General features: G+C 49.7%; 1 protein-coding gene across 1 annotated transcript; it reads right to left on the bottom strand.

The window, feature by feature from the left end:
* Window positions 1-15,982: 15,982 nt before the first annotated feature.
* On the bottom strand, window positions 15,983-22,709 carry LOC144097200 (uncharacterized). Its single transcript, XM_077629955.1, has 4 exons — window positions 22,449-22,709; window positions 18,932-20,292; window positions 18,067-18,294; window positions 15,983-16,360 (listed from the first exon to the last, which is right to left on the bottom strand). Exons 1-4 carry the CDS (start codon window positions 22,449-22,451, stop codon window positions 16,201-16,203), a joined length of 1,752 nt encoding a protein of 583 aa, XP_077486081.1. The 5' UTR covers window positions 22,452-22,709; the 3' UTR covers window positions 15,983-16,200.
* Window positions 22,710-23,389: the final 680 nt, after the last annotated feature.

Below are 23,389 nucleotides of genomic sequence, written 5' to 3' on the forward strand. Positions count from 1 at the left end.
TCCGCCAAGTCATCTTCATCCCACTGGAGAGCCGCAAACCTGTTGGATGTCTGTATCAGGGCCCTGTTCTCATTCAGAGGCACTTCCTTACGGATCCCACGCCGAACTTTCTCAGTTGCTTTCTGTTTTGTTGGGCAAGTTGGAGAGGTGATCTCGTGGTCGTCAGTCTTGCAAAGTCCGCACCTGTAAGACGGTGTGCCTTGTGGCTGGGCCTCATCTTGCGTTCTAAAAGGGCATAATTAATCGGCGCATGTGGCCAGGTCTGAAACAGCTGTAGCAATAAACAGCACTCGGTTTGTAAGGGCGAGGCCGCAGGATACAGCCATAGTAGTAAAGTCGGTCCGGAAGAGTTGGTGGGCCTTGTATTGATACGATGCACGAGCGCACCTTTCCCATATACTGCGCTTAGACGACACGATGGGTTGGACAGTACAACTCACGCTGGAGGGTCGTCTGGTCTTCGGCAACGTAGACGTTGTAAACAACACAGCGTTGTAGGCCCGAACCTTCTAGTAGGTAGACCTGGACCGGCACCGAGATCTCGCTTGTAATCGATATGCACTTGAGCGTTTGCAGACGCTCGACAGCAGCCAAAGTCGGGAGCCACACAGCGATGGTATTAGATTTCTTTCTAGCCGTGAAGCCACGAAAACCTTTGGTCCCAAGACACTTGTCCAGGTTCGCCTGAAGAATCCTGTTCGGAATGTCTGTCAGGCTTTTGGCTGCCAGAGCTTTAATGGGCACTTTATACGATTTCGATCCCGATGTCGGCACAGCCACCTGGTTGGCATACGCTGGGCAGGAACGCTTCCCTTGTGAGCTGTAGTTGGCCGAATACGAATCCTGTGCAGTATCCCCTGTTGGGCGCTTTTGAGAACTGCGGGGAGCCGGTGGCACGGATGGAGGTGCTGAAGACAGGTCCATTGGAGAGCTCTCCTCCTCAGGCTGCACGGTTGAAGCCCCATCCCGCAGTGGAGGCTGGGCAGCCATTGCCGATTTCCGCCCAGAGGGCAGATCGCTCACCGGCTGAGGTGCATTTGGAGAAGGCGGGATGTGCGCTGCCGCTGATGGACCGGGAGCCGGAACCAGGAGCTGGGACACAGGCTCAGTTGTCAGAAGAGGTGTTGCTGAAGCCGTCGTGACCGACGCCGGCAAAGCCACCTCTGCCGGCGCGTCACCAGTGGCCCTAGGCCTAGACTCGCAGCCCATTCCAGCTGCCGGGATGACTGAAGGGCATTTGCTTACTACCACCCAGTCAGATGGCGCATGAGCTTCGGGAGCTTCCTCAGATGGTGTGAAGGTAATTCTCTTGTTATAAGGAAAGTATTTACGCCGATGGCGAGATTTTTCACTGGAGCAATGTGCAGCCACCTTAGCAGGGACACTTCGTCTTCTTCCATAAATCGCATTTAACCCGCTAATTTCCACTAATCCACCTCAGCCCATTTTCTGAGGTGGGCCTGCTTTCAAAATTTTGTGAGTCCTCCGATTTTGAAATTTGGTGATGCTCTGTGTCGTGACGTCAACAACACTGGCTATCACATAGTGTTGATGACGTCACGACCCTCTCGATCGAAATCATAGATCGCGGGGAGTCCTTATACCACTACTGGCGCCTTGGTGCAACTGTTAAAGGGGCTTTGAAACGCCTTTCGAGGAGAGCACATTAACTCACTTAAACACTGCACTGTGTTGCCATGAAAACCAGAGCCAACTAATACTCTTCTACATGCAGCAGACGACCCACAATCCCGCGTCAAAGTTGGCGAGCTCTGACCGGCGACTTTTTCAGGCTCGCGCCCTCCTCTGTCCCTCGCATCTGCGTAGACATGGTGAGAGGTGGCCATTGGTCAGATTCTTTCAGACGTCAGGCAGCTACCGTGGCCGCGGCCGATAATCCGCCTAGCTCCGGCGGGTCGGGAAGTCTGCTCCCAGAGGGGGTCGGGGGGGGGGGGGGGGGGGAGGGCGGTCGGCGAAGGAGCGCCTACCTTCCGGCGTGCAAAAAGTGACTAGAGGAGAGGGAAAGGCGCGAAGACACTTGAATTCAAATTTTAGCTACAGATAACTCAGCTTATACAAAGCTCATTTAAAAAATCCTTGCTGGACACTATTCGTGAAGCGGCGTTCTTCAATATCCCAGGCATGCCGCAACTTTATTAGAGCCCCCTTCACAGCTCCTTTAAGCATACACATACATACGCATACCATTCATACACTGCAGTCACCGATGCGGGCTTGTGAGACTCAGGTTGCTCTTTCCCGTAAGGCTCATGCGCAGCGACACGGTGGGCAGATGGCAAGTGCATCAAATTTGTTTGAGTTAATTTCATTGTGACGCGTCGGGGGGGAGGGGGAGGTAGCGCACACTCGTTAGGCACGTTGCCACGTGCCATGATGGCCAGGTTGTGATGACGTCGCAAGGTTACGTGACCTCTCTTGACCAATAAGAGAATTTCGTGACAAAGAAGCCGGAAGTTTTTTTTTTGAGACGACAGCCTAAACGCTATCGTATTAAAAGAGGAAAAAGAAGGGATGTCATTCTTTGTGGAAGGAGCTTCTTTTTGAGGCGGAATGCAGCTGAGTACTTCCTTAAAGAATTGTAGTCGTTCCAGACAGCTCAATGCCCAAAATAGGGGCCGTAAATAGTATTTCTTTTATTTATTCCTTTGCCTCGAACACTGACATGCGCCACCGATGATAGTAGAGCTGGCGACGTACAGTCGCACAAAGTACGAGCTGGAACTCCCGGCTTTGTAGAAATTGAATGCTGCGTGTTACGTACTGCAGACAGCCCCTGCCCTCTCGATTGCATCTGGGTCTTAGCTTTTTCAATACCACTGGACTCTCACTGCTTGCTAGCTTTCAGCTTTGATACCACCGTTCTGCCAGGCTTTCACTAATTTTTATCCGCGAAATTGCGGGCACCCCCAATTCAGAAACATCGAAACTCGCAAACCTCCGCAGCGCCATACTTTCGCTTATGAAACTTCGCGATGCCAATGAACCACCGCGTTGGCTCAGTGATTATGGTGCTCGGATGCTGACCCGAAAGACACGGGTTCGATCCCGTCCGAGCAGTCGCATTTCGATGGAGGCGAAATGCTATAGGTGCCCATGTAATATTCGATGTCAGTGCACGTTAAGGAACCCCCGGTGGTTAAAATTATCGGCAGCCCTGCACTAAGTACGGCGTCCCTCATAACTTGATTCGCTTTGGGACGTTTAACCCTCATAAACCAAACCATACTATTGTTTGCTTAAAGTAGGCATGGCTACATAACTATTTAGCTAGTATTATAAGCAGTAGCCGTGGGTATTCGCTTTCACACTTGCCTTAGCCGTCGTAGCTGCAGCTAGGTCGTGTTTCGCGGGGCAGCGCAATGAATTTTGCTTTAGGTTTAGCAGCAGAATGTTTTATGTTTGGAATGCTAAATTTCGGCATTTTCTTTAAAGAAGTGCTAAGCACACACTACATGCGCACAGTATTCAATATTGAGAATAAAGGCCATCTAAAGGCGCTTCAATAGGTTCATCAAAATAAACCGCAGAATGCATATTTGAGTTGAGCGAACTTTAATTTTCGCGAACATTCTCTTGAGCTTCTCTGATGCTCATCCCACTCAGCTCAGACAGGCCCCTTTAACTCACATAGTACAGAGTATAGCAAAAGTACGTCGCAGCAGCATGCGTGCCACATTAGAGTCAGCAGCTCAGTTCACATCAAACACACGAAGTCACTGTTTTTCCGCTGTGGCGTAACTTCCAGGCACAGGGCCATGCATTTAGACAAGCATGGCCGAACGTCGCGGCGATCTTTGCAGCAACAAGCGGTATATAACGAAATTCGGTAATTACTTCTGCGCCCCCGCCCAAGCCCGCGGGCCGGTTCTTATCGCGGCGTTTGGTCAAGTAATTTTTGTTGTGCACGCCGTCTCCACTGCACAGATGTTAGAGAGTACGCCACCGTCAAAAATATACAGCCCAAGGGGTTTGCTAGTGAGCTGTTTAGCGGGGCCCCCTATAGTAAATCTAGAAGCCCAAAGCACCGGAGGATCGAGGACGCGAAGGCATTCCTCTTTCGAGACAGTATACGGTCGCTGAGGATGCCCAAGGCATGCTAAAAGCCTCTCAAGCAAATCCCTTACGCTGTATGCTTCTGACGGGGGGTGTGCCTGTGCGCTGATTATTCCGCCGGACAGCGCATCAGCATTTCGTTGTGTGGTCACGGTTCGTATGAATCGAAGCGTGCGACGCGTTTCTTTGTTCTGTGCTTCAGTGACCGTCAACTCGGAGGCCTTTTTCTAAGCAGAAACGCTCGTTTATGGAGCATAAATGTGGCCTATAAGTAATGACATCTCATGGCAGGCGTATACTCTCTGGGCGCGACTAGAATCCAAAAATTATTACTGGGTAGAAGCAAAGCAATGAACTTGCCTGTTCAGTCTGAAGCAACAAGCAGACGTGTTGGACATAGTGTGTCGACAGAGTTCGACTAATGATTAAGCAGAGTTCCTTAGTGCTACTGCGACTTTAGCGTGAAAGTGACGTGCACTATGCAAGAAGTAAAATCTAGCTGCGTCGGTTAAATTTTTGCCTTCGTCTAATAATAAGATAAAAACGGAGAAAGTAAGCTGGGATAGAGCCCTCGCATGCATTGATTGGAGCCTGCAGCGCATGCACTCTTCTTCTCATCACTCCTCATCGCTGCAGCTGCATTCGCAACAAGTATTGCAAAATAGTCAACATAGCAGCCCATTCGGAAAGGCGTTCAAATGGGTGTACTGTTGCTGACACAAGGGTAACAGCCCGTGATTTCTTGAAAGGCTTCCAACTACCAGAGTTGGTGGCGCACACGCCTTGGGCGACAGCGCTGATTGCATCCAAACTCGGACATTCTGAGCACAAAAAGGCGCAAAAAGCGCCAGGTGCTCAAGCGAACGCGACAAGAGACTCACATAAGCGCAAAAAAAAAAAAACGGCAATTGACTGTAACGAGCTGCATTTCGTGCACACGTCCCGCTTCTAGACGAATGACGTTCCAGTCGATTGAAGACCTTGACAGACGGCCGGCCTAGAAACCGGGAGCTGGAGGGGAGTTTAAAACTTACAAGCCATAGCAATCATTTATTTTCTTTCTTAAATGATTGTTATTTCTTTGTTCCGACTTACACAGCTTGTCATTGCTGCTGCCTTTATCTGCGGCTGTTTGCTCAGGGCTGGATGTGGAAACATGGGGCGCGCGAGATGCTTTGTGGAAACTCGCGTGACTGCTGAGCGAATTAATTTTGTCAAAGCTTTGATCACTACATACATCGTGGCAGTTTAGAAATCAATTAAAGTTATGCTGCCGCATCAAGAGTAGTGAACCGAACGCTGCGCATGAAGTTCGGAAAGAATGCAAGGCACTGCCATTGCTTTTCGATCAAAAAATGTACTCTTTGTTGGCATAGGAACTGACGTGTGTAAAACTAGCGCACGTTGCAGAGAACCGCAAGCGTGTTTTTCTTTTTTTCTCTCCAAATGAGATGCGAAAGTGGGAAAGTGTTGCGTGCTCAGGTGGCGCAAGCGGAGAACCGTCTTGTGGACTGACTGCCAGCGTGACTTGGAGCGCAACCCTTTCGAGCAACATACGGGCGAGCTGCAGCTTTATTCATCAAATATTAGGTTAGGGCAACCTAAAAAGAATGAAAAATAATAAGCCCCTACCTGCACCACTGACGTATAACCTTTACCAGTCAGAAAAGATAAGGAAATCCGGTCTTTCATGGCAGACAACGCTTTGCGAGATGCGTGCAAGTGGCAACAAATGCGATGATGCCAGACGTTAAATCCGAGGAGAACAAATAGATTAACCGCTCAAAAATGTAAGCCATGTGTTGCTCGTGCTGCTAATGTGTTGCAGGCAATAAGACTCGCCCCTGTAACCAAGGCGCTCGACAATGCTGCCTTCGAATAATGCTTAACGAGATGAAAACCATTCACCCCCTTTTCCTGAAATCTCAAATACAATATGCCCACTGCCTTCCATACCCATCTGCCTCTTCCGAGGCTCACATAGATCTAGACCTCTCGACGGAAAAAAATAAGCTGGGTGCAAGCTCGTTTGCATGAACTCGATAACGTCGGGGCGAGTCGGTTATCAGGCTCACATGTGCCTGTCGGGCTCATGTAAACACTATCGGGTTGGCATGAGTGGTCACCGGTTCGATCCTATTGCCGGATATGTGGCCCCACGTGCATTTAGGCAGGTTACCACTAAAACTATGCTTTCGTACAACCCCGCCCCCCCCACCACCCACAAAAAAAAATGTTGTCCTCCCTTACTTCTAGCCTTTACCAAGGGTAAAACCCGATCTTACCCAATTTTTAGATTTCTTAAAAATGGGGTTAAACCCGATATCTCCCCGAAAGTAAGCCTTCTAGACGATGTTGGTTTTTAAGTTTGCAAAGTTAGACACCGCAAGAAAATTCGTGGACATCTAGCTCTTATTACTTTGGGGTGTCTTCGGTCAATTAGGAACCTTAAGCCTTTTTTAACGCTTGTTTTCATAAGGCGCATGAATTTCAGGATAAGTTCGAAAAGGGCACTTTAGAAGCGAAAGGTCCTTACATGGCTGCCGGTAAGACGTCTTATCAGAGTCACTGTATGAAGCACTACGGCACCCTTATCAAAGGGCCTTGCTCGTTTAAAATCGTCGCTATAATGCTGAATGTTTTCGCACCGTACGAATAAATGCAGGTCGCGGTATATCTCAGACGCCGGACTGCTTCGTAGGAGACTGGTAAAGTATGCGACGAAATATTTGTAACAGATCGGGAAAAGGTAAATAAACTGTCTAGTGCTGCAAAAAATGAGTCGAAAAAACCTGAACTACGGAATTTTTTCTGGATAACTCTATTTTTCACTCGAGTTTTAACTCGAAAAATATCTCCCGATTTCTACCCCCCCCCCCCCCCCCGCGCAATTCCGGGAAACATAAAACCCGAAAACATGTACCTGCTTAATTACCCAGAGCGCGCCCACTGTCATAACCGCCTGTAAATCATTGTCTTCAGGAGAGGGGAAGGAAGGAGGAGGGGAGTATTTGGTTGCGGCATATTACAACGCCTACTCCGAGCCGACAGCGACACCATGCACCCTGGTGTAAGCTCCTCAAACAGTTACTTCTGTAAAATGACCTTGAGCACCTCGCTACTACCCCTTCTCTCTTGGAGACGGAATTCTAGATCAAAGGTGGGTACCTTTTTCTGTTTTTGGGTCAGCAGCAGGACGTTCCTGCAGCGTCATCCAAGTCTGCAGTCTAGGGAACAGCTCCCTGACAGTTCACCTGTTGTCATCTTTTGACAAATAAACAAAACAGCCAATAACCAAGAGTGACGCTCTCGAAAAGCAAGGAAAAGATAAGATTATGGAGGTGTTCGCACATATTGGCGCTTTGTTGTTGTTGTTGTTGTTGTTGTTAGCCTATCAACAGTGTTCACATTCTGCGCATGATGGGCCCTCTTCATCCTCCTCTCGTTAATCAAAATTGATGAGGATGGAGAGAAATGTGATAGGCACAATGACCTCGTCACAGCCGTCGTCACTTCAGGCGCACTTCTGTAGTTCGACAGATCTCGTGAAGAAACCGAAAAGCTCAGTCGGTAAACAACAACTGTCATAAACAGGAACATGCGGCAATATCTTTTTTTATGTTCCTTTAGAGTGGAGGAAAAAAATAAGTCAAACGATGAAATGTACTTAATGCGTTCCTGCGCACTTCTGAACTTTCCATTCTTCGGCATTCCTAGAACAAAAACAAACGAAAAACAGAAGCTAAACGCATTTTATGTTTAAATCTGAAGGATTACATGCAGATTTGTGCAGCCTACGCACTATATGCTACATCTTCGTAGTGCAGCATACTGTAGCGCACCTTACCGTTATCCAGTAGGTACTCTTGTAGTGAGGTGTATGAAAGTGTACTCAGGGTATTGTCCCGGGTGTATGCCGGCATGGGTAGCATTACCTACCTATGCCGGGTAGCATTACCTATTCCCCCCCCCCCCCCCTCACACACACCAGGTGTTTCAGGGAAGCCTGCCGCTAATGTTTAAATGTAGGGTTTTTGAGGCAGAGAAGCTTTTTGCGGCAGTAATTGTTGCGCCGCTCTGGCTCAACTAATTTGTGCCATTTGACGCGCCATTTGAAAACAGCGCGCCGGCGGGGAGCGCAAAGCGATATCCACCAAATCGCGACACGACGTGACGCACGCGCTAAATAACGTTCTTTGCCCCGCCCGCGCTGGAGCATCGAAGTGGCGAGCGGGGAGCACGCGCCATAGAGTTTCTTATTATTAACTAGAGGGAAAGCTGGCGCCCCGCCTATGAGAGTTTGCATGGAACTTCCTCGAAACCACCTGAGCCACCATGAGCGCTCTAAGGATCGTGGGGCGGAGAGCTACCGACTGCAGAACTACAACCTTTGGCCAAAAAATAATGAAAAGTACAAACGTTTTTCGGTAATCAAGAATGTTCTGTCATTTAATATGCTGTCTATAAATTGCAAAAAAACGAGCAGGAAGGTATGTAAATGCAAACTTTGCTCAAAATAAGCTATGCCTTGCTCTCCTATTGGCCAAGCATTGCTGACCACAAAAAGCCAATATTTCGTGCTTAACAGGCGCACTTTTAAAAAGAAATATGTTTTTGAAAAAAAAAAATGTCGCTTCAACATTTTAAATGGCTTTTCTACCGCATTTCGGGAAACAAAAACCTTTTATTGGCGTCGTGTGCGGTTGCGTTTTCGATACTATGGTTTTTGCACACTACTTCTACGCCGAAATCGTCTGCGCGCGGAGCGCACCGTGGATACGGAATGGAACACCTCTGTAACGTCACTCTGTGTTCCTGAAAAAAACCTACTGTCGTGCACCAAGTCGCTCATCGCCCCATGATGCTTTGCGCGCCCATGGAGGTACAGGTGCATTGCCGCCAGCTTTCCCTCTAGTTAATAGTAAGAAACTCTATGGCACGGGCGGGACGATTGCGCCCTCTGTCAAAGCGATTCGTACCCCCCCCCCCCCCTCCACCCTCCAGCAGAATGGGTGCACTTGTGACACCAAGCCGAACGGCGCCTCAGCCCGGCAGCGAGCAAACCATGTTTAGCTCTAGAACTATAGCAGACAAGGCAATGGCGTTTTTAGCTGTGCAACTGAACCCCCTCCACCTAACCCGCTGCCCGCATTCCTTTTTCAACGACGTACGGGAGAACGATATCTTTACAAACGACCAACGAGGATTTGTTTGCAACTACATAAAGAGAAACGAGAGAGCCTCGCTTCTCCGGGGTCGCTGAGTGTCTGCAGCTTTGCTGACCTTGGTAAAGCGATCGTCCCCTCCGCGCAACCGGCCCTCACACACATCCACACCGCTCTCCCTCGTAGGGACTAGTGGGCGCTTCCCAACTGTTCGTGGAAGCGGCCGAGGCGTCCTTCCCTCAGACACAGTGGGTGGCTCGGAATGTTGTGCCGTGAAGACATATTGGGGGGCGTCACTGTCTCAGAATATTCAACACACATAGAAACAAACTACTCTTCCTCCAAAGTGACAGTCTGGATTCGCCACTGGTTAGCTCCAATATTAGACAGTTGAATCCATGCTATATACTCGTCTTCAGCAGCATGCATTTCGACTGGTTACATGCACTACAAAGGTTGTTTTGCCTGCAAGCTTCTCGAAAGGGTGCCTCATGTATTTTCGCACGGTGCAGCCAAACTTTGTCGAGCCACAGCGCCGAGGATAATCGCGTTTTTTAAATTATAAACACTGATATGGCTATTAATAATGACCGGCTACAAATATCTAATTCCAACTAGGTGCCCAACTCTACAAGTTAAAAGGTAATTATCAAAAGTTAGTTAAGCAGCTTACTACTTAGGACTGTTCACCGGCTTTCTGGTGTCCGCCAACATTGGTAATAGTATGCCGCAAAAGCCATATTTTTACCCCAAAAAGCCTATTTTTGAAAACTTTTTAAAGTGTTCGCTGACAAGCCCGTCATAACGCTCCGTTTAACCAGCTGTACGAACGTGCCTGCTTGGCCTATAATGTTTAATTATAAAATAGCTATGAAGATATCGGCTAAGAGGTTGCAAACCGTAATCAGAGATATTGCTGGCCCTCATCAGACATGTGGCATAAAAGGTCATCAATTTTTGCTCACATTCAAGTGGCCAGGAGCAAACTTGAACGCTGTGATTGTACGAGTGGTGTCGTAGCCATGCTCCAGATTGATCTGGAGAAGGCATTTGACCGGGTCTCACATGAAGTTCTGTTTGCAATGTTAGAGCATGTAAATGTTGGATCGGTCTTTTTGGAGGGCGGGTGCATGGCGTACAATATGAAGCAGTACTATGCTAATATTGAACAAAGTACTTAAACGATTCCAGTTCAACGCCCAGTGCGACGGAGGTGTCTATTTTCACCGCTGCTTTTCGGTATATAGATCGAATCCTTATGCAGGGGTGTTCTCGCGAATAATTCAGTTTTTAGGTTTTCTTTTTTTTTTGCAGTCATGCGAAGTGCGAATGTTAGCATATGCCACTGTTACAGCAATATTTTTTTGCATACCAGGGGCCAGATTACGCAACTGTCAATTAGGAAAATTGTCAAAAACTTGCCACAAAGGTGTCAATAAGCCTCGCTCCTATTAGTCGGTCGTGGCCGGCGGCCATTTTGCTTTTTTTTTCGTCATGGGTGGCTGCTGATTACGTCACGGATGTGGCAGAAGTGGTGACGTTGCACACCTAATTATGCAGCCGCTAATTGAGTTTTTGTCACAGTTTCGAGGCCGTCAATTTGACCGTTACGTTTGTGACAGAAAAGGGCGGCGGTGTGCGCGGCCATACGACTGAGGCGGCTGTGCTGGCGCGAGCAACGGCGAAGGAGGGCGCACGAAGACGCGTTTGACTTGCCGGCCGAGCTGTTTCGACGCCTTTTTCGACTGTAGAAGCAGACTGTGAAGTGGCTGGGCGACGAAGTTGCCGATGAACTGGGAGGTTGGCGTGCGAGCGCGCTGTCGGTGCGGCGGCAGGTGCTGTGTGCACTGCGGTTCTTTGCCATGGGCGGCTTTCAGGCTGCCGTTGGTAGCGAGGCACACGTCGGCATCGCACAACCGACGGTGAGCAAATGCGTGCGGCAGGTATTGGAGGCAATCTGCTAACTTAGCGCGCAGAAGGGGTGGGTTCCCGCGGTCACCTTCGTGCCAAAAATATATAAATAAAATACGCTTATGCTGGCAAAGCACTTTATTTTTCCCAGCAAATCGCACTTCGTGGTTGTCTTCTGTTTCACAAGGGAAAAGGAACAGACAACCACTCGTCGCATACTGCAGCACCTCGCCTTTTGGCATTTTTGTCATCGATCGAAAGAGCCGAGCAGCGCAGACTTCTACAAGTCGTCTTCGTCGATTTCGTTCCGTGCGCTTCTTGCAAGTTAGCTCGGCAGGCACGTAGCCTTCACTGCATTCGTTCAAATTTTTCTGCGCACTTAGGTCGACCGCACAGTAGCTTGACTTCAGACGCCGCGTAACAAACAATAAACACGGCGTAGAATCGGCTTCTTTCTTGCAAAGCGGCTTGAAGTTTTGCCGCCGTCAGCACACCCCCGCGGCAGCAAAAGTTACCCACCAGCCAATTTATTAGCACAACTTCGAACACTTTTTGTTTTGCTTAATATTTTCGAACTTCAAACACGTTTTGGCAAAATAAAATATTAGTTGTTTTCATAGTTGCTTCTTTCTTATTTCTTTCTACAAAAAATTTAGCTTACGGCCCCTCGAATGCTCTCGGGGCGCCGCATTGCTGTAATTGGCTGATTCCTCGTTGGGTCACGTGGTGACGTCTCATCGTTTCGTCATTTTAACGTCACTGTCAATAACTTTTGACAGAATTGGTCACAGTTGCATAATCTGACCCCTGCATAGCATTAATCAAGCATTAAATTAGCTCAAGAAATTTTGTAGGGTAAGTGGAAGTTCTGTCAGTTGGCAAAAAAGTCCAGGGTTGTGACGTGGAGATTAGGAAACAAAGCCTCGGATATTTGAGAATCTGACTACTTTATCGACTCCGATAAAGTATCTTCTCGGAATCCCACTACAAAACTACAAGAACAGTGACCCATATTGAAGACAGCAGACAGAGGATTTGAGGAACAAAGCAGAAAAAAAAGGGAGGGGGCAAAACAAATGTCAGAGTTTGCTCGCGCAACTGCGTGTAATTTGTATCTTGTCAGTAAAGTTTTAACCCGTTTTCTAATCCTCCGCTTCACGTTGGACGTAGCCACGCTTTCGACCAATCCGGGTTTTTTGTTCACAACGCACCCCGCTGGATTTCCTTAATATTGTCGCTATAACAACTGCGTGTTAGCTTTTCACCAGCCAATTATTTTCGCCCCCTGCACTGGCTACCGCGGCTCGAGGCGGGGCTCGTATAGGATGAGGACCAAGGAGAGTGCGTTTTTTTTTTGGCGACAATGTGAAAGTGTGTGCGCGTGTGGCAGTCGTCTCCTGTGTGTTCCATGTGCGACGGACGTGCGTTCCTGTGTGCGTTTTTTTGTGTTTTCTTTTCATTAAACCACCTTTTATGTCTTCTCTAGCCGGCCCTTGGCTCAGTGGATTCGCGAATCCGAGGAAATAACATGTGGTGGTTTTTCCGCTTAACGAAAAACTTAACAGTATCGCGTTAAAATTTGACACCACTGTTAGGCTGGTATGAAAACTTGCGCACCCTTTCTGCGAGGTTTGCCGCGAATAAAGAGCCGTATAATTACGGCTGAATGCACGCTTCATGCCCAAAAATAAGTAAAGGGTAAGGGGGGAGGGGGCGCTCTAAACGTCGGACAACTTTCCACTACATGCGGAGCCGGATGTTCGTAACTGAGATTGCGCTAGGGTGGCTCCAATCCCTGACTGCGCCATTGCGTTGAGCGTCCTCGAACGGCGTAAATATCAGTGCCAGCGGTAGCGCAGTGCCCTCTCTCGGTTGAGGCGGCAGTTGTGCGCACTGGAGACGTGTTTAGTCGTTTTGTCTTCCTTCTCAAAGGCCTTGAGCCATCTCGGTTGCACCTCTGCAGCGGGGTCGAAGCGGCGGCGGTAGAACAACGTGCGGAGCTCAGAGGTCGCTATCGAAGGGTCATCTTGGAGGTCTGTTGCTGTGGAACGCAACGACACAGCTCGTGAAACGAAAGTGAAGCGCCAGCATCCCCCGCTATCGTTCGTTCTCTGGCAACGCATGGAGAGCAGCGCGCTTAGGGGTCGGTTGTTATTTTCACCGCTCTCAGGCCTGCAATGGTCTCCTAAATGCGGTCGCATTTGAACCATAATCAGTGTAGTGATTTCCACAGCAATATTTTTCTTTACTGTACAACACTTGACTGATTCACGCTTTTACGCTTTGAAGTTAGTTCAAATTTTCTATGAAAAATGGTGGTGATAGTTTTAGATCGTTCACAAGAGTGGCGGTCATATCCGAAGGCTTTCGAGGTGCACTTTCGCAAGAGCTCCAATTTCATAAACTTTCAGGAAATGCCTCAAATGATGCTCCGCGGGCTTACGCGCGGCGTGAATTTCATCGCTGATGAAGTTCCATGGCCGCGCTAAGGCTAGCGCACCCATGCGATGGCGCGAAGACGAAACTATAAAGCGCGAGAGGGCGCGGGCAAGCGATCTACGAGACACACCTGGGAGGGCTGGCCTGGAGGTTTTTGTCTCCGTCTTTCGTGTTTTCATATCCTATGCGGTCTAGAAGGACATTCTAATAGGCACAAACTGTGCAGGGTGAAAGTGCTCGATGCGAATACACAGCTTCGCCCGCCCCGCTAGCATCTGAAATCCCTGTTCATGCATGCGCGCGCCGCGCGTCGGGGAGATCGAAAACGGCAGGGGGATTGGCGTCTGTTCACATTCATCGTTAGCGCGCTCACGGCCAAAGGTCGGCTGCACCGTGGCACGACGCAAGGAACCGACGCGTGGTGCCGCACTTCGTTTTCTGGTCCTTGAGCGCAGAGCGGCCGCGACGGCTATCCATGGGCGCAGTGACTTTCTACCGCACGTGCTCTCGTTCCTCTTGCTGGTGATCGGCCACACGAGGAAAGTACAATTCCATTCATTGGACAAGCACAAGATTGTGCATTCCAAGCCAGTGAATGCTGTTTAGAAACTCCAAATTTTTGACCGCGAGTTGAAGGGAGCGAGGAAGTCGTGATTTTCGGGTATTTTAGTGTGGAATGACTACTCCACTAGCAAAGCTGAAAAAACCAGGATATGTGTGCAGGCTCTGCTTTTGATCTTTGACGAAGCGCCAGCGCCGGAGGCCTTGCGCAGCTGCTCCGTCAACGCGCAGAACTCCGCCTAATTTGCGCGAGAGATTATAACCTAGATCGCTTTCTTGAAATCTTTCAAAATTTATCATACAAATCATGAAGAGTGGCGGTGATAACGGACAACACTACCTTAGTTCTTTGTATGCCTCGACTTTCGTCGCACTTCTTATCCCCTCCCTTGCAATTTCAACCTTATTATCTTGGTATATTTCATTCAGAAATTCTATTATCTCATGACCAGTACCTTCACATTTGAGCATGCTCTACAGGAGTTTGCCCTATTTAGGTTGTCGTACGCCCAGCTTAAGTCCGGCCAGGCTGAATACTGAGGTGTGCTTTCTGCTCTGGCTATTTCTACAAGCTGGTAAGGGTGGTGCCAGGCGGCATACCGCTGCCTGGCATAACAGACGGCTGCACTGGCAAGCATTGGTTCAGCCAAGAGTGAACGCGGTGTGGGTGGACAGTGGGGTTCCAAACTTGTTCTCTGCCGTAGTCTGCTGACTTTTCATTCGACCGCAGAAGTCACAGAAGACACACCTCTTTTCAGAGAATACCGTAAAGTACGCGTGTATGGTCCAGTTTGCTACAGCTAAGGTAATGTAAGAGGAAGTACCTTTGCGCATTTATGAAAATGCTTGGTTGGCTTGCCATACCAGCCGCTACTGCTTTTCGAATGGAAACAAACTTTGCACAGCATCTTGAGAATAATCCGGCTACACTTTAGCGAAACTGGCCGTAGTAAAGCATGAAAGTACCTAGCATCCATCGCCGGGTGCTAAGCGATCAAATGAAAGCTGCGCTACATTAATTTAGAGGAAACAGTAACTCTATCTTGGAGTTTACTCTTGGCATTGCTGTAGTTTTCACTTTCCTTCATTGGCAGTGTGATAGGCTAATACTCACCAGCCTTTAGAAAGTTGGGAAAAGTTAATGTGCAAGCGCACTTAATTACATGGTACTACACACGACGTATTCCCTGTCTTCCGTGACAATATGCTACCGCATTTTGAGTGAAACTTCAAACCTGTAACACAATGCTAAGTTACAACTGGTGGTGTTGGGATAACGACTGAGGCTGACATTCGTGTACTTGCGGAAATTTCCGTCCATCGTGTTGCTGAAGTTCGAACTACACACACGGCGTCTTTGCAACAGCAATAGGCATCAAGATTAAAAAAAAAAAAACTACAGTGCAGATCTAAGACAGACAGTGTTGACTTCTAAAATCACGAAATTGTAAAATGCTGCCCTGCATAGCGTCAGTCCACGGAGAAGTCAAGCTGCTCCTCTGCATGCGCTTTCGTTTCAATCTGGCATACAGGAACTAATTTGTGGAATTTTATGCATTTTGTCTCTTTTGTTGTGTCTGAACGGGAAGCTTCATTGTCAAACTCCTCTATGCGCGATCGCAGTAAATCGGCATCAGTCATTCTGATACCTTTCCTTCAGAACTTCTCCTTCAGAATGCGCGATGTGGCAGAAGGTGGTCACTGTCTACCTGAAGTGGTCAAGTGCGAGAATACATTGAAGCTCCTTCTATGCCGGAGAGAAGGGAGGACCGGAAAAGAAGCTATTATTACTTACACGTGATGAGCTGAATGCACGCTTAAAGCGTCTTTATTTCACAAAACCATTGCGCACTCTACAGCCATCTTTACTGACACATAACTTCAGTTAATGTGCGCATTGTCTCCTCCTTGTGTCTCTATAGAGCACTGCTGCAGGCGACGCATTGTGTTCAAGTAACACGTGAGGGTGCACAGAGGTGCAGCAGAGAGTATTCACAGAGCTGAGGAACGTGCATCGTCGTACAATGCGCTGTCGACGAAGGCCTCCGGGTCAGACGCGTGCGTCACCGCCGCAGGTGCATCCGGCGGGCACGCGGAACTCGCCGCTGTACAGCTTCCGCGCGTGCTCGTCGTACAGAGCCAGTCTTTGGACCTGGTAAGACTGGACGCATGACTTCGGCGGCCTGGCGCTGCATGGACTCTTCTCAGTGCTGCCAGGATATAGAAAAGCGAGCACGATGTAAGACGCTGTATGTCGTGTCCCCCGTACAGTAAAGCAAAGATGCAAGGCGTTCGGTCACTCTGCAATAGTACAGGCCAACCAGACGTTCGCTAAAAACTTTCACTGGAGACATGGCTATTAGACCTTAAGTTAGTTGCATTTCCCAGCCTTGTTGGTTCGTCTTTGCTGACGGTCCATCTTAAGAGTGCCTACCTACGAATCGGTAATAGTAATTTCAGCTGCCGGCACGTGCGTTCTCCAGAGCAGGTTGAGGTTAAAAGACGCGGACAAGACAAAAAGACATCGCGGCCGTAAGTGGCCCTTTACTTTGCAGTCATCGTACAATGCATGGCCCGGCCTTGGGCTCGGCTTTCCTAGCTGCGTGGCTTTGGAAAGGAGCATGCGCCTTCAAATGCCGCCCCAGTGAGCTTGAACAGGTACTTCACTGAAAAAGGGCTCCAGTGAGCTTTACCGCACAAGCCAGATTTCAGTAACTCGAGAATCGATGATACGTCGAGGCCGAGCACACCAGACCGGGAGAATCTTGTACCTATGAGGAAACCGGTGAGTACCCGCCGGCACTAGGGATCGAACACATCACCTCCTGAATTCGAGGCGGATGCTTAACCACTTAGCCACCGCATCTGGTAGGGGCCGGTTAAGGACAACGATGGTTCGATGAGGGACCTTCTTCGGGGTTCATGGCGTTCAATGCCGGCGTTGCACATTGGAGTAGCAGGGCGCAGCCGAAAACATTCGCGTTCGCTTGTTCATCAAACAGAGTGAGATCTGGGGGCAGTTTTCTGTAAAGATTTGTTTCCGGGCGTGCTCTTTTACTCTTTTTTTCAATGGCGGCTGCTCCCTGTGATGTCAGGGTCGGATGCCAACCAGCGTTGTCGTTCCCTGATTTCGGTATCAAAGGCGGGGCCAACCGGTGATAAAGTGGCAGAATAATTAATCGAAAATTGACTCGTTACAAGGTACGGGCGGCGTGGAGCGGGCTCTATTAAAAATGTGTCATTTTTGGTGAAGTGAACAAGGTTCCTCGAGTGTGGTGTGATGCAGCTAACGCTGTCACTTTTTCGCCTCGTAGGAAGGAGAAACGTCTGGGTGCTTCTCGGCTATGAGACCTGCCACGTCGATTATATCCAAACTAGCTGAAAGGCCGGGTAGAGAACGATGCTTTTCTCATGTCGAATAGCAGGCAACAACAGTGCAACAGCACGGTCACTGCACTCTGCACGGGATCTTTTTTTTTCCGAAAAACAAAAGTGACCGTGAGGCCGGGTTTACTAAACTTATCTTCTGTAATCGCTCTGCCTGTCTGGGGGACGCCCGTTTACTGGTCAGTTATGAGAGCTAACACTTATCTTCCGTAATCGCTCTGCCTGTCTGGGGGACGCCCGTTTACTGGTCAGTTATGAGAGCTAACGAGTAAATAGTCCAGCCATGATGACCAACACGAGAGCGCCGTATGTTCGTGGCGCGCACTTGAACAAAATCTTATGAATTTCACTAAAGATGCGCAGACGCGATTGCTTGGCATCTGGGGTAATACGTCAGATTCTGGCAATGCGGATGTCAGTTTCTAGTCCTTTGTTACATAAGCCTCGTCAGGTTTCAGCATTTCTTTGAGCGTCTCAGGGGCTTACTCGTGTGTCAAAACTTTCGCACCCGACTCTGCCTCTCGTGTACCTGCAAGTGTCCAGCAGCACTTCCTGACTGAAGCCTTTGACGTTGACGATGGTCTTCCACTCCCCGAGCACGTCCTTACCCCTGAGGGGATGCACGGGACGAACAGAGCTGGGGCAGCGGACAGCCAGTCTCCGCGCAGCGCCCTTGCCACGGCTGACGGCTGAGCTCAGCTGGCGGAAGGTACGCTCAAATTCGGTGTCTTGCCGGAGTGCCCATGAGATCTCTTTCCTGCGCAGCAGTTGCAGCACCATGCGCAGTAACGCGTACAATATCAAGGGCCAGGCGACCAGAGCGCTCAGCACCAACGGCTCACAGATAATTATGAACGCCATCATAATGTCAAGGTTTAAAAATAATATCATGCACCAAAGTGGTGCACGCACAAGCTGATGCTCGGTACGGCATGTTTCAATACGGCATCGGACCATGAGTTATTTCGGCAGGGGAGTTTACTGAGTCTCTTTGGTCGGGGAAAATTTTGCCATTGTATCAAGCGTAAGGAAGTCACTGAGCGAATAAAAAAATATCCAATGTGCAAAGCAATACATGTTCACAAGTAAGGGGCTTCAGAAATGTAGGAGACCAAATGAGTGCGCGAACTGCTGAACTCTTTCCACGTACGTACATCGGTGACGTATGCGTAATATGATGAACAGAAACAGCGCAGCAACAGGGACAAGAAAGAAGACGGGACAGGTCTTGTCCCTGTTGTCCTTGTTTCTGCGCTGTTTTTGTTCATCTAGTATGTACCAACTCGCTCAACTTGCCGTTTTGCTGATGCACCACATGTGTCGCAAAAAATACTATTGCGCCACATCACTGTCCTCGAGCTAAAGCAAAGAGAAATATAAAGTATCGAACTCACGTTGGGTAAGATGAATCATTGAGGCAGAAAGGCTGCGCAGCGATCTTCTCGATGCATGAAGCCGCCCTGACCGCTTCATGGCTGGTTGATCTGGCTTGTGAGGGCTTCGGCTTCTTTTCAATGAAGTCCGGGGAAATTCGCGTCTGGCGGTGTCCTGACGTTTTGGATGCCCTTTTGGCCCTAGGAGTTTCATTCGCTATCTTCGAAGCTTTTATATGCACCGTCGACGCTGCAGCCCTATAAGGGTAGTCTCGCTCAGAGCTGTATCCCCTCGATCCGGAATCTGAGCGGCCGTTGTTTCCGCCATCCTCGTACGATCCTGGACTGGACTCGTAGCGCTCAGGAGCTGGGCTCCCGCTCGACCGGTACCCCTGATAGGCTTCAAGAGCGGGTCGATTCGGCTGCTGTTGAATAGAGGGAAAGATATGAACCATGGTGTTTGCCCTGTCGCCGCCTCTGTTGTAGGACCGGTCGGTGCCGTCTCGGGTCAGGTTTTCCGGTATAGGAGGGTCAGCGATCATCTTGTTCAGAAAGCTTACGTCGCTGCTGACAAGCGTGTCAAGCGAACTTGGCACTTCTTTGAATGTGCTGAACCTGCCCTGGGCCAAGTCCGTGTGAAACTTGTCATTCGGGATGTCGAAGTGGAACTCCACCGTGGGTTTCAAAGAGCGGTCGTCATTTCCTCTTCCCCCGTTTGCGGAAAATGTCGGCTGCGGCTCGAGACGTGTCTGGGAGACACCGAGAAAGCCAGAGCGAGGCGCCTCGACATCCTTACGACCGGGATATGTGGACGAGGCACGAAACTGGGACTCGAGTCTAGGCCTCAGCTCCGAAGGCGGTGGCAGCCTGGGCGGGTAGCTCTCGTAGCCTCGTTGATTCGAACCTGAGTCGGACCTGGGTAGCGAGCTATCGTAACGTTCATCGCTGCTGTCGAAGACTGCTTTTCTCGGGAGGTCCTGCTTGGCAGAGTCTTGAGTCTCCTCGTTCTGTACACCGGCGCCTTCGTCAGTTTCTGAAACAACATCGCTCTTTTCAGGGGCCGGTTCCTTGTAGGAGCGTTTTTCTGCAGAGTCTGAAGCTTCGTCTTTATCCTCCTGATTGTCGGAGCCTCCGTTGCGGTAATCACCGGGAAACTTCACTGGAACAGGAAGGAACTCGTAGTCGACTCCAGGAACAGGGATTGACTGCAGGCTGTACAGGTCTTTGACAAACTCCGGGGTATTGCGGTGAGCTTTAGGCTGATTCTCACGGCTGTTGTAATCGCGGTAGCGGACGCTAGGAAGGACTTCCTCACTGTCTGAAGCCGAGGCCAGAAAGCAGCTGGGCGCGCAAGTCACGGCCAAAAAAACTATGACACTTGCCTGGAAAGGAAATTTGAAGGCTTAGGCTCCCGTTGCACTATTTAGAAAAAACGCTATATCGAAGTCACTGAAAAGGCTTGCTTGAAGTGCGGCGTCATAGTACGAAGTCAGCGGGTGGTCCCATGCATCTGGCTCAGTGCGAATGAGATTTACACGGCTGTACAAACTCCTCGCGTTCGAAGTTGCACATTGGGTAGCGCTTTGTTGGACTGTAACATCGTTTCAGGAAAGACAGAAAAAGCGTATGTATGTGCTCGAGGCCCGTCGGTATACCATATACAGCACCCGATACAGCGTCGCAGGTAATCTCAGGAGAGTAAGTAATGCGGCACAGTGGTACTGCAACTAAAGGGAGATTGGAAATGCACTTAAATTTTTGAAACCGCTCTGCGCGCACCGAAAGAGTTAGCTCTCAAGATTTTCACTGCGTTTACGACCCTGTCTTCTGAAACATGTCGGCGGGCTAGCATCACTACCGAGAAGCGCTTCTCGCGTCAGTGGCAAAAGCAAGCAGGAACAAATAAATGAGTAAGAACGGGCCAAAACAGATGGCTTCAAAAGTATAACACTGAAATTCCCCTTCCTCTCTCCACAGGAACCCCTTGTCCGGTGTTAATACGCACACCACGGTAGTTACACAAATATGACACACAAACATACACACACACTCACCATGCAAACACACAGCATTCGCAGGGGCACATACACATCCTGCGGTGCTTGTCATGCCTTTTCCACAGCAAGGAATGAAGAATGACGCGTATGAGTAGCTAAGTAGCACGACTACATTGGTGTGGGCGCGCGAGTTAACAGCCTAAGACGCCACAGCCCGCCATATGTTGCAAAATACGCGAAAAAGCACATACACTGTACGTACCGCTCCCTTTTGTATTTCACGTACTGTTCAGCTTTGACTCATTACTCTATCATAGCGGGTCACGTGCGTTGTCTCTAAGCTTCAAGTGAAGCCTCCAAGTGTAGCGTCTATCCGTTATTCTGACCGATCGGCATGTTGGCGTCGATTTTGTAACTTTTGCTCAAGGACCTGTTTTTCATTGCTGTTTCTTTTACTAACAGCAGGCTTATTTATAATCGACAATATCGTTAGTCTCGTAAGCTTTAAAAAACAACGCGCAATACGAAGACACTGCCAGAAACGACAGGACAAGCGCTGTGCTGCTAACGACGCCGTGAAGTCGAGAATTTCTAGCATGGCCATTAGTCACGAGAATGCCTTTTAAGATGTACCGAAAGGTAAAACGAGCTGCAAATACGTGGAACAAGACAGAAGCGTGCAGTTGCTGTCTTCGTCTGTGAATTCCTACCTCTTGTGTGGAGTCGTTTTCGCTGACTGCACCTTTCCCAGCATTTTGCAGCAGCTGGCCCACGATTCAGTCTGAGTGCCTCTTAATCGTGCGAAATTGAGGCCGAGCTCACAAGGCTGTTCGCGCGCAAGTTCCGTCAGTGACTGGCCGAAGACCAATTTGGCCAATTGTACGACAGACAAGGCGTCGAGAGGTCGCCAAGCAGGCTTACGAGCGAAAAGCTTCGCCAGTCCGGGCCTCGTTATAGACCGCCCTTGACGCTTTGTGGGAAAGACATGAACAGATAATGCTCGCAGCATCATTTTAGTTGATTTTGTGAACGCTTTCGAATTTCGGCAGCACAGTGTCGAATAGCGGGGCAGCTCCCACGACTGGAGTCGAAAGTCAGAAATAGGAGTATAAAAACCGAAAAAACATTGCTCCCGAGAGCCGTGCTACCCAGGTGTGCAGCGGTTCATGGCCACAGCTCATCACACACGCGCATCACGCTCGCTCACAGACAGGAGATATCCGCTTAGGCTGCGTCGTAACCAGCGTGTGCTGTCGACAGCGACGGCGCGCCACCATGCGGTGGGCAGTCGCTGCCACCAGCGGTAGCCAGAGAATAAGGCAACATCGCAGCGCCGCAGTAACCCACACACAGGAGTTGGGCAGTAGCGCGGAGGCCTTCCAGCGAGAAGCAGACACGAAAACTGGAATCGACGGCGTGAAACGAAATCACCCCAGGAAACGGACCTTCCCTCAAGCACTTTAAGCACGAAGTCGAAAAGGATTTCCTAAGCTCTGAAACGAACGACGCGGCACTGAGCGCATTAGCCGCCGGGCACTTACCATTGCAGGCGGCGGAGTGTGCTTCTCCCGCTCCAAAAAGTGCGCCTCCGGCCTTTTCCCGTCCGCCGGTCAATATACGAAATCCGCCTCGGCCCAGCAGCCAATCGCAGCAGCGGTCTGTTTTTCTCTTCAACTAACAAAGCACGTGGACCGTTAGCACTTCCCTCGCCAGCTTTCCTGGTGCCCTCAAACCTCAGTACTTGCTTTTAGCTTTCAGGGCAACGGAGATGGCACCAATTCTTTCTAACGGGGTAAAGCGGCTCGTGATTTTGTTCTGCGTGTTTGCGTGTGTGTGTGTGTCTGTGTCTGTCTGTGCGCGTGTGTTTGGCAGCGCAGAGAGTGTGCCGTGCCGTCGTCGCCACCTACCACCGCCGCCTTCACGCTCGAATGCAGCCTTGGAGGTCTAACAAAGCGTGACTCGTGTAACCGCCCCAGAGATGCGTGGCCCACGGACGACTTTGTACCGGCCGAAGACAGGGAGGAAGAGGGGAAACGAGAAGAAAAAATAAGCCCCTTTCTTAAGCCGTTCCCATGGCTGTGCGTCGCTACGGTCGTTCCGCACGGCTTTCTCTTGCCGCCTGTTTTTGCACTATACCGCGTCGCTCACCACCACACAATTCCCGAAGGCGCTGGAAGCATGACGGCTATTTCCACGTGGCGGACTGCTTGTTTTGGAGTCAGGTCATGACGGACAAACGGCGAACAACACCTGAACAACTGGCGCGAACGTCGGAGTCTAGACACACGTGCGCTAACTGCGCACAATCATGGAGTAACACGTATCCGTCTACTAAGCAAGTGTGTGCTAAAAAAACGGTTATATGCGTACCCTGTATAGCAAGCAGCCGCGGTGGCTGAGTGGTTATGGCGCTCGGCTGCTGGCCCCAAAGACGCGGGTTCGATCCCGGCCGCGGCGGTCGAATTTCGATGGAGGCGAAATT

The sequence above is a fragment of the Amblyomma americanum genome, chromosome 1 (assembly GCF_052857255.1).
Source record: "Amblyomma americanum isolate KBUSLIRL-KWMA chromosome 1, ASM5285725v1, whole genome shotgun sequence".
Lineage (NCBI taxonomy): Eukaryota > Metazoa > Arthropoda > Arachnida > Ixodida > Ixodidae > Amblyomma > Amblyomma americanum.

Bases quoted from the DNA above. Each gene is read 5' to 3' on its own strand.
- LOC144097200 (XM_077629955.1), bottom strand. The intron at 18,295-18,931 runs GTGAGTTCGATA...ACTGCTGCGCAG, and splicing joins AATGATTCATCTTACCCAAC to GAAAGAGATCTCATGGGCAC. The intron at 16,361-18,066 runs GTACACGAGAGG...ATATCCTGGCAG, and splicing joins GTGCTGCTGGACACTTGCAG to CACTGAGAAGAGTCCATGCA.